This window comes from Ornithorhynchus anatinus, chromosome 10 (assembly GCF_004115215.2).
Source record: "Ornithorhynchus anatinus isolate Pmale09 chromosome 10, mOrnAna1.pri.v4, whole genome shotgun sequence".
Classification (NCBI taxonomy): domain Eukaryota; kingdom Metazoa; phylum Chordata; class Mammalia; order Monotremata; family Ornithorhynchidae; genus Ornithorhynchus; species Ornithorhynchus anatinus.
The window spans coordinates 55,711,823-55,722,506 of record NC_041737.1 but is presented as its reverse complement, the minus strand read 5'-3'; the positions used below and the strand labels follow the sequence as shown (position 1 = coordinate 55,722,506).

At 69.8% G+C, this 10,684-nt stretch overlaps 1 protein-coding gene across 1 annotated transcript; it reads right to left on the bottom strand.

Moving 5' to 3' along the window:
• Positions 1 to 72: 72 nt before the first annotated feature.
• On the bottom strand, positions 73 to 9,209 carry CSRNP2 (cysteine and serine rich nuclear protein 2). The gene is made up of 6 exons (XM_029072921.2): positions 8,507 to 9,209; positions 4,101 to 4,331; positions 3,409 to 3,671; positions 1,720 to 2,016; positions 313 to 1,041; positions 73 to 162 (listed from the first exon to the last, which is right to left on the bottom strand). The coding sequence occupies exons 2-6, from the start codon at positions 4,249 to 4,251 to the stop codon at positions 73 to 75; spliced, it is 1,530 nt and encodes a 509-aa protein (XP_028928754.1). The 5' UTR covers positions 4,252 to 4,331; positions 8,507 to 9,209.
• Positions 9,210 to 10,684: the final 1,475 nt, after the last annotated feature.

Here is a 10,684-nt window from a genome sequence, read left to right as displayed (position 1 = left end):
CCTCCGCGCTCGGGGCCTCGACCCGGGCCGGGGTCGCCCGACCGGGGGCCGCAACCCCGGCCCGCCGCCCGTTCAGAACGTCCGTCCGGGCGGCCCCGGGCCCCCGCCCCGGCCCCCTCGGGCCGGGCCTTCCATCAGATACGGGAATAAATAGAGATCGGGCTGCGGGAGGGGCGGGGCGGGGTCAGACGGCCAGCGGGGGCTCCTCGGGGGCCGCTCCGGGCCCGGCCCGGGGGGGCCGCCCCCGTCGCTGTCCGGGCCGCACGGCGGCGGGCGCGGGGCCCGGGCGGGGCGGGGGCCGCCGGGCCCGGCCTCCCCGGGCCCGCGGGCTTCGGGCGGCGGAGTCCCCGGGCCGGCCGCGCCCTCGGGCCCCGGGGCCCCCGCCGCCGCCGTCGCGGGGAGGGCGAAGACGCCGAGATCCTTCTCCCCGGGGAAGGCGGGGGCCGGCTGGGGGTCCCCCGCCCCGTCCCCGGCCGCCCGCGGCTCCAGCTGGTAGTAGAGCACGGACCCGCCGCCGCTCACCGACGCGGGGTCCACGGGGCCGGCGGGCGCCCCGTCCTCGGCGAAGCAGAGCACCGGGGGGCCGGACGGGAGCCGGGCCTGGATGAGGAGCGGGGCGGCCGGGCCGGGACACGGGCCCCCGGGCCCGCCCGGGGGGTCCTCCAGGAGGCAGACGGAGGCCAGCCCGGCGGGGGCGGGGTCCCCCGGGTCGCCGGGCTCGCCGGCCTGGAGCCGCTCGCGCTCCTCGGCGCTCTGCAGGTGCAGCACGGCCGTCTCGTTCTCGGCGATGAACTCCTGAAAGTCCTGCGTCTCGGCGCCCGGCGGGCCGGCGGGGGAGGCGGGGGCCGCGGGGGCCGCGGCGGGGGCGGGGTCCTCGTCCGGGGCGGGCGGGCGGCCCACCTGCCGCTTGCTCTCCAGCTCCAGCTTCATGATGGTGTGCAGGTAATGCGTCCGCACCCGCAGCGGGTTGAACTCGATGCGCCCGGCCGCGTTCCCGCAGCCGTCCCGGGAGCAGCCGCAGGGGAACGACATGCGGTCCACCTGCCGGGGAGGGACGGACGGACGGGCGTGAGGCCCGGCCCCCCTCCCGCTCGGACCGCGTGACCCCTGCGGGTGGCGGGTGGGACGGCGAACCCGCCCCTAGCCCCGGGCCCGGTCAGGGCCCGCCGGAAATGCCGCGTTCCTTCGGTATTAGCGGAAGGAGCGCGGGTCTGGGGGGCAGGGGACCCGGGTTGGAATCCCCACTCCCCCGCGCACCTGCTGCGTGACCTTGGGCGAGTCATTCGCTCACACGATAGTATTTATTGAGCGCTTACTGTGTGCAGAGCACTGTACTCGGCGCCATTCGGTCGTACTTACTGAGCGCTTACGGCACGCGCTCTCCAAGTGAGCAGTGAATGTGGATTTATTGCGTTATCCTCTCCCAAGTGCTTAGTACGGTGCTCTGCACGTGGCAAGCGCTCAATTAGTACGACCGAACTGAATTCCACTGGGCCTCAGTTTCCTCATCCGTAAAACGGGGATTCGATCCACTTCCCTCCTACCTGATCCCCGGGCCCCACGCGGGACGGGGGCCGCGTCCGAACCGATGACCCCGAACCTCCCCGCCGCGCTCAGACCGCCGGCGGGCGCCCGGTAAGCGCCCCACAGATAGGACGGCTCTTTGCGGTGGCCCTCCCTCCGCCCCCTCGCCCGCGGGGTTGCCCCGGCGCCGCCCACCTGGCACTTGATCCCGGCCTGGCTGCAGGCGCAGGCCTCGGGGTCGCAGTAGAGGCGGCAGTCGCAGCCGCACTCCTCCCGCGAGAGGCGGATGGCCCGCAGCTCCCGCTTCTCGTCGGCGTCGATGCGGTGGACGCCCGCGGCCCGCAGCAGCGCCCGGCGCCGCTTGGTGGGCAGCGGCTGCAGGAAGAAGTAGTCGTCCACCTCCACGCTCTCCACGTCCAGGTCCTCGTCCGACACGTCGTCCAGCGTCAGCCCCTCGGCCTCCACCGACTCCACCGTCCCGTTCTTGGTCAGCTGCCGGGGGACGGGCGCCGGTCAGCCCGGGAGCCGGCCGCCCCCCGGCCCCGGAGCCCGCGGGGTCCCGGCCGGACGGCGCCCCTCGGCCTCGGGTCCCTCTCTGCTCTTTCCGGGCGCCCGGCCTCGTGGTCCTCACGCCCTCGTCCCCGGCGCCGCCCGAAGGGGAGGGGATGGCGTCCGGGCTGGACCACCCGCCCCTTCTACCCTGGTCCCCATCCCGTCCCGAGGTCTGGCCGCGGCCCCTCTCGCTTCCTCTCCCGACCCGACAGGGGAGCGGTCCCCCCCGGCCTCCCGGGGCCGGGGCTCCGCACACGCAGAGCAGCCCAGGTGCCCACGTCTTGCACGGCCCGGGTAGCCGAGCAGGAGAAGCCAGGCGGCTGCCCTCTGGGAAACGGCACCGCCGAGCCCCGTCTGTCTCCGGGACCGAGGTCCTGGGGGCTCGGTGGCCGGTAGGGAGGGGTGAAGGCCGACGCCCCAGCAGAGACGCAACGGACGGGAACGGGAAGGAGGGGGCGGATGGCACCGCTAGAGAGTGCCGGGAGAAGCCAGGAGGGCACCCGGGACCGGAGGCGTCGCTGGTCCCGGGGCCCAGAAACTAGCCCCACCTGGAGAGGGCACCGGAAAGGGGAGGAGCATTTTTCCTAACGCTACTCGTTAAGCGCTTCCTACACGCCAAGCCCGGTACCGGGAGCCGGGCAGGAACGGGAAAGTCGGACCCGGTCCACGTCCCACTTGGGGCTCGCGGTCTCGATCCCCATTTTCAGATGAGATATCTGAGGCCCAGAGGAGTGACCCGCTCAGGGTCGCACGGCAGACGAGCGGCCGGGCCAGGACGAGAACCCGGGTCCTCCGCCCCCCGGGCCCGTGCTCTCCGCGCCGGGCCGCGCCGACTCGGGGGCCCTCCTTCCGGCCGCCGCGCCGGGCACCGTTTCTCAGAGGTCCGACTGCCTGCTCTTTACCCCGGTGTCTCGTTCAGAGCTTGCCACGTAGTAAGCTCCTGCCCTGCCGGGGCTTTCCCCCGCCCCCAACCCCCGGGCCCTGCAGTCGGACCGTGCTCCCCCGCGGACGTCCTCCCGTGCCCGGGCACCCCAGTCGGGCCGCGGACGTCTTCCGGGCTCTCCCCAGTCCCCAGGCGCCGCCACGGGGGCGAGACGACCCCGCGCCCCATCAGACTTACCCCCATCCCCAAGGCACCGCGCCGAGGCCGGGCCGACCCCTCCCCGGACCCCCCCCACCCCACCCCGAGCGCCACGGCGGGGGTCAGAGGGACCTTCCGGGCTTCTCGCCGTCCCCGGGCACCGCGGCGGGGGTAGACAGACGCCCCCGGGCTCTCCCCGGGGACTGCGACGGGGCAGGCGGACCCCCGGCTCCCCCCGCCGCCGCCGGCACCTTCATCTTCTTGGCGTGCAGCTTCTCCTCCTTGAGGTGGTCGCGGAGAACCTGGCGGTGGTTGACCTCCTGCTCCTGGGCGAACTCGCCCAGGGTGTAGCTGCGCACCGAGTTGTGGCGCTGGGCCATGCCCAGGGAGCTGCCGCCCTGGCTGGGCACGCTGGTGAAGCCCTGGCGCCGGGCGAAGTAGTACACCGTCACCTGGTCGAAGCGGACGCTCTTCCGGCGCAGCTGCTGCTGTTTGCGCTTCAGGATGGACGTGGCTGGGGGGGGGAGGGAGGAGGGGGGCGGCGTCGGCCCGCCGGCCGGGACCCCCTCCGACCCGCGGCATCCCCTCTCCGCGGCCCGTCATCGTAGGACCACCCTCGCCCCCGTGACTCTCCCCTCGCGCTTCCCGGTCCCTCTCCCTCACGAGGGAATTTCCCGCCCCCTCCTCTCCTCCAGGGGTCCCAGTCCTCCTCCCCCAGGGGTCCCCCCGGGGTCTCTGGCATCTGGGCAGCACGGCGCCCAGCCGGGGCTCCCAGGGCAACCGTCTCCCCATCCCCCGACCGGCCAAGGCGAGCCAGGGCACGGGGCGGGGGCGGCCCGGCCCCGGGAGGCCGCCGCGGTCCGCCAGGTGCCGGCTGGGGGAGAAGGGGGCCTCGGGTCCGGGGGTCCCGGGGGAGAGGGGGAGGGAGGCTCCGGGCACTGACGCGTGAAGCCGGTGGTGCTGGGCGGGTTGAGGCTGTCGCAGCTGTCGGCGCTGTCGCTGCTGGAGATCTCATCGTCCGAGTTGGACAGGGACGAGCCCGCGTCCACTTCCTCAAACTTCCTCTTGAGGCCGGAGCCCGCGAACGCGTCCATCGGTCTCGGGGGGCGGGGGCGGGGGCCGTCCGGCCCGGCCCCGCAGCCCCGCTCAGTGGCCGCAGACGCTCATTCGGACCCTGGGGGCGAGGGGGGGTGGGGGGTGGGGATGGTGGACGTCGAGGGCGTCGCCGTTGCCCGGGAGCCCCGGCCCTCCCGGCCCCCGCGGCGGGAGGTCTCCCACGGTCCTCCGTTTGGTCAGGCTGGACCCCCGCCAGCGGGGGACGCGCCTCCCCCAGCTCGGGCTCTCCCCCACCCTCCTCCAGACCTCTACCCACCGGCCTCCCCGCCCAGTCACCCCCTCCGGGGAGCCTCCTCTGCTTCCCCTCCAAAAGCCACTCCCCCGCTCTCCTCCTCCCGCCTCCCCGACCCCTAACCGCCTTCCACCACGGCGTCGGGGCCCAGTGCGGAGTCACCCCTCCTCAGGGTGGACGGTGACCCCCCAGGTCGGAGAGGGAGTCCCGGCTCTCTGAAAGCTTAGGCTCCGGAGGAGGGGAGGGGCCTCCTCCGCTTGGGAGCTGGCAAGGCGTCCCCCGGGACCCCCGCCTCCGGTGGCGGGAGGAAGTGGGCGGGTGGGGTCATCGCCCGGAGCGGGGGCCACCCGATCCGCATCTCCGGGATCCCCCTGCCCCTTCCCAGGGGAGCCGGGCCCCGCCGAGGGGGGCGGAGGGGGCATCCTGCCCCGCTCCCCAGGTGTACCCCGACCACAAGGTCGCAGAACCGTCCGTCACCCCACGATGGGTCGCCGTCTCCCTTTCTCTCCTCTCTCTCTCCCGCTCCCCTCCCCCCGGAGTCGGAGCGGGGACGCCGGCGACCGGTCGGCGCGCCGCCTCCCGGACACGGACCGCGGGGATCCCGGCGGAAGGACACGAGCACCCGGGCAGCGCCTCACCTCCCTGCCTCTGCTCCCACGGGGGGCCGCCAGACGACCGGCCCGCGGGAGGGCGGCGGGGCTCAGCCTTCCCGTCCGGCCCACGGAGACCCTTCCGCCCCGGGGCCGTCGCTGGCGACCCCCGACAACCCACCGGCAGAAACCCTCGCGCGGAGGCCCGGCCTGACCACCGGCCAGCTGGGAGCCCTTTCTGGGCCTCGGTGTCCTCAGCTGGAAAACGGGGGCGGGGCGGGGCCCGGCCCTCGGACCGTGAACCCGACGAGGGACAGGGACCGACGATCTCCGGCCTCCCCGGGGCCGAGCACGTGCCGGAACCCGGTAGCGGCTTAACCGGCGCCTAACGTCCTTATCGCCGGCAACTCTGTGATATCCTGCTTCCCCAAGGCCGTAGGACAGAGTTCAATAACCACCACTGACCCTTCAGGGCTATTTACTGAGCACTTACTGTGTGCTGAGCACTGGACTGAGCACTTGGGAGAGGACCAAATAACAGAGTTGGTAGACGGGTTCTCTGCCCAGAGCAACTTTACCGTCTAGAGGGGATCGATCGATCGACCGACCGACGGATCCGCCCCGGCCTCTCCGGACCGGAGACGCAGCACGGCCCGCTGGGAAGAGCGCAGGACTCCGGGAATCGGGAAACCGGGGTTTGAGCCCCGGTTCCTCCACAGCCGGCTGTGTGACCTTGGACAAGTCACCGAACCTCTCCGGGCCTCTCTGCTCCGCTGTTAAATGGGGATGTGACCTGCTCTCCCTCCTAAAGATGGAGAGGGACAGGGACTGGGTCTGATCTGATCATCTCCTACCCGTCACAGCGTTTGGCACAAAGCAAGTGCCGAATAGCAGCGTGGCTCGGTGGAGAGGGCACCTGGGAGTCGGGAGACCGGGGCCGCGATCCCAGCACCACCACTGCTGCGGGTGGCTCACTTCGCACCATCGTCGTAATAACAATAATAACGTTGGTGTTCGTTAAGCGCTTACTGTGTGCAGAGCGCTGTTCTGAGCGCTGGGGTAGACACGGGGGAATCGGGTTGTCCCACGTGGGGCTCCCAGTCTTCATCCCCATTTTTACAGATGAGGGAACTGAGGCGCAGAGAAGTCAAGTGACTCGCCCACAGTCACCCAGCCGACGAGTGGCAGAGTCGGAATTCGAACCCCCGACCTCCGACTCCCAAGCCCGTGCTCTTTCCACTGAGCCACGCTGCTTCTCCCCTAATAACGGTAATAATAATAACAACATCTCTTAAGTGCTGACTGTGTGTCAAGCACTGTTCCAAAGGCTGGGGTAGGTACAAGCTAATAATAATGATGGTATTTGTTAAGCGCCTACTAGGTGTGAAGCACTGTTCTAAGCGCTGGGGGGATACGAGGTGATCGGGTCGTCCCACGTGGGGCTCCCAGTCTTCATCCCCATTTTACGGAGGCGGGGACCGAGGCTCAAAGAAGCCAAGTGACTTGCCCAAGGTGACAGAGCAGACGAGTGGCGGAGCTGGGATTAGAACCCAGGTCCTTCTGACGCCCGGGCTCTACCCGCTATGATACGCTGCCTCTGTACCTCAGTTTCCTCATCCGGAAAAGGGATGCACCCTAAAAGAACGCAAGCTGTTCTCTTCCTCCTCCGACTGTGAGCCCGGTGGGGGCCGGGGACCGGGTCTGACCTGGCCGCTCGGCGCGGACGCCAGCGCTCGGCACAGAGTAAGCGCGTATCGATCCGCCGTCGCTTCGATCGTCGTCCCGTCGAGGCCGCGCGAGGAGGTAGCTCGGCCTAGCGGAAAGTGCACGCGACTCAGTAGGGAAGTCGTGCTCCAAATCCCAGCTCTGCCTAGGGCCTGATGTGTGACCTTGGGCAGGTCACTTCACTATTATTCTTTCTTTTTTTAACGGTATCTGTTACGCGCTGACTATGTGTCAAGCACCGTGTTAAGCCCAGGAGTTCTTACGAGTTCGTCAGGTGGGACATAGTCCCCGTTGCACATGAGGGTCCCAATCAAGTAGGAGAGAGAACAGCTACTGAACTCCCATTTCACAGCTGAAGAAACTGAGGCCCACAATAATCATGTTGGTATTTGTTAAGCGCTTACTACGTGCCGAGCACTGTTCTAAGCGCTGGGGTAGACACAGGGGAATCAGGATGTCCCCCGTGGGGCTCACGGTCTTAATCCCCATTTTACAGATGAGGTAACGGAGGCACCGAGAAGTTAAGTGACTCGCCCACAGTCACACAGCTGACAAGTGGCAGAGCTGGGATTCAAACTCATGACCTCAAAGCACAAGTGAAGTGACTTGCCCAAGGTCACGCAGCAGGCAAGAGGCGGAGCCGGGATGAGGCCCGCGCTCGGTCCACTATCCGCTCTGCTCCTCCGGGCCTCGGTTTCTTCAGCTGTGAAACGGGGCCGAGGGCCCTGCTCCTCCTCCCTCTCGGGGAGGGAAGCCCCGAGGGGGGCAGGGCCCGGGACCGGAGCGACCGCCCCACCCCGGCCGCGGCGTCGGCCGCTCAGTAAGCGCCCGGTAAATGCCAACCGAGGAACGACGGCGGTGATTATATTGTGCGCGGGCCCCAGAGGTCCACACGCGTTGGGAGGAAGAACTGGAGCCGTGAGATGGAGTCCCGGCCTCCGCCTCCACCCCGGGGCCTCCCGCCTCCCGCCTCCCGGAGGGGGAATCGGTGGGAGGAGGGAGGACTTCCGCCCCGACGATCACCCTCCCCGGCTCCCAATCCTTACCGAGGGCCCGTCTCCTCCAAGAGGCCTTCCCAGACTGAGCCTCCCCCCCCTTCCTCTTCTCCCTCTCCCTTCCGCGTCGCCCCGACTCGCTCCCTGTATGCACAGCTGTCGTGTTGTACCGTCCTCTCCCGGGCGCTTAGCACAGTGCTCTGCACACAGTAAACGCTCAGTAAATGCAACCGAAAGAACTGATCGGCGGGGCGCTCCAGCCCGGTCTGCCCCGGCTCCCCCGATTAGACCATGAGCCCGTCGATGGGCAGGGATTGTCTCTATCTGTTGCCAAACTGTCCATTCCAAGCGCTTAGTACGGTGCTCTGCACATAAATACTACTGAATGAATGACTCCGGACAGGCTCTGGGTGTCGGGGGGGGCGGGGAGGGGTCTCCCGTTCAAGGGACTGGGAAGGAAGGACCCGTTGCTCTTGGCAGCCCCGGATGGAGCCCGGACCCGGGTTCTAATCCCGGCTCCGCCGCTTGTCTGCCGGGTGACCTTGGGCAAATCCCTTCTCTGGGCCTCGGTGACCTCATCCGGGAAATGGGGACGAAGGCCGGGGGCCCCGCGCGGGGGAGAGGGATTCCGTCCAACCTCCTCTGCTCGTGTCCACCTCGGCCTGGCACGGAGTCGGCGCTGAACATTTACCGGTTGCCGTCACTCGTCTGGGACCGGCATCTCGGACGGTGCTCCATCCGTGGCCCCGGGAGGGCCGCCCTCCCCACCGGCTCCACCAGCCCAACCACGGTCCTCGCCTTCCGGACGCTCCGTCACGGGCCCGCTCCCTTCCGGTGACGGGCATTCTAGGAAGGGGAGAAAGGAGGAAGAGGAAACCCGGGAAGGGACCCCGCACGCCCCCTTTTTTAAAAAAGGGTATCCGGCGAGCGTTTACTGGGTGCCGGACGCCGGGGTAGATGCGAGGTTGGACCCAGTCCATGACCCAAGCGGGCCTCGGTCTTCGCCCCCATTTTACAGCTGAGGGAACTAAGGGACGGGGAAACGAAGGAGTCACCTGCCCGAGGTCACGCAGCAGATGGTGGAGCCGGGATTAGAACCCAGGTCTCTCTGATTCTCGGGCCCCTGGTCGATCCGCTAGGCCACGCTGGTTTCCCCCTTCTTGGGAGCGGGAAGCTTCCGGGGGGGTGTCGTCCCCCCCCCGACCCCCCGACCCCAACCAAGAGCCAACCCCGTCAAACTCCTAGGGTGGAAGGAGGCGGAGCGGGCACCCAGATCCCGAGCCGCTGACTTGCCTCACTGGTGGCCTTTGGGGTCAGGTCCCAGCCGGCCCAGCCCACTTCCCGTTAGCCACTCGGTGGCTCGTCCTCCCCGGGGGTTCCTGGCCGGCCGCTCTGCCGGCACTTCCCCCTCCGCCTGCGGTGCCCGGCCCACCCCGGGCCCCCTCAACCTCTCCGCCGCCCCTTCCCCATCCCGCACTACCCGGCCCCCCCCCCCCCCCCCCCCGATCCCGACGGCGCCGCGGAGGGTGGAAGACTCGCTTCCCTCCGGCCCCGCGTCCCCCGCGCGTGCCCTCTGACCCCGGAAGCCCCCTCCGGTCGAGGCCCGGAGCCCCAAGACCCCTGGCCGCCACCGGCCCCCCGGCCTCGGCGGCCACTCGGCGGGTCCCAGTGATAACCGGGGCATCCCGTTGGGCGTCTGCTACGGGCCGGGCACCGCGCTCAGCGCTGGGGTAGGGACGAGATCATTAGGTTGGCCGCGGTCCCCGGTCCACGTGGGGCTGGCGGTGGAAGGGAGAAAGGAGAGCAGGCGTCGAGTGCCCCATTTTGCAGAGGAGGAAGTGGAGGTGGAGGAGTAAATCGACTCGCCCAAGGTCAAACCCGGGCTTCCCGACTCCCGGCCCCGTGCTCTTCCCTCTGGGCCACAGGGGTGAGGGCGGGTCTGCCCAGCAGCCTCCTCGCCCACAGAGGAGCTCGAACGGCCGTGAGGCGGCCTCCCCTCCCCTCTCCCCTCTCCCCTCCCCCGGGCACCTCAGCTGGGGGAGGGGGGTCCACCCCAGTCGCTCCGCAAGGTGACCCCGGGAAGGGTGGGACGAACCCCGGGATCGGGAAAGGACGGCAGCCGATTCCCCGAGAGGCAACGCGGCCTGCGGGCGAGAGCCCGGGCCCGGGAGCCGGAGAACCCGGGTTCCGACCTCGGTGCCGCCACTTGCCTGACGTGTGACCTTGGGCGAGTCACTTCCCTTCCCCCCGCGGTTCGGCCTCCTCCCCGGTAAAATGGGGACCCGAGACCCACGACGGGGACGGCGTCCGATCCGATCACCTCGTATCTTCCCCGACACCCAGTCGGGTGCTCGGCACACGGTAAAGCGCTCGACGGGACGGTTACCGCTATTACCTTTCATTACGGTTATGGCCGGCGGGCCCAGACCCCGGGGAACGCGGGAACGCGGGGGAGACCCGGCCCCTCTGGGGGTCGGGGCGAGAAGACGTGGGGGAGGAAGGAGGGGCGGGAATTCCGGGGGAGGGGCTGCGGCCAGAGACCACCCGACTCCCATCGAGGTTCTCCCCTCCCTCCCCACCCCCCAAGAAGAGCAGGAGGGCCTGGGGGTGGGGTCCGGCCCCTTCCCACGTTCACCCCCAGAGGCGGGGAAGTTTCCGGCCCGACTGCCCGGAGAGGTCGTCGGGCGGCAGCGCCCTCGTTTCCTGAGGCGCCCCTATTCTCTCGAGTGCCCCAAGGCGTGCCGACTTCCCCGACCCCGGAGATCGCCGGGCACGCCGGCTCTCCCTGCTCCCCGACTGCGGAGCGGCCCGCTGGGGGGAGGAGGGCGCGGGCTCCCCCTCGTTTCCCGTCACCTCTTCCGGGGCCCCG

Bases quoted from the DNA above. Each gene is read 5' to 3' on its own strand.
- CSRNP2 (XM_029072921.2), bottom strand. From the start codon at position 4,251: ATGGACGCGTTCGCGGGCTCCGGCCTCAAGAGGAAGTTTGAGGAAGTG. The intron at 3,672-4,100 runs GTCAGTGCCCGG...TCCCCCCCCCAG, and splicing joins CAGCACCACCGGCTTCACGC to CCACGTCCATCCTGAAGCGC. The intron at 2,017-3,408 runs GTGCCGGCGGCG...GTCCCCCGGCAG, and splicing joins TGCACGCCAAGAAGATGAAG to CTGACCAAGAACGGGACGGT.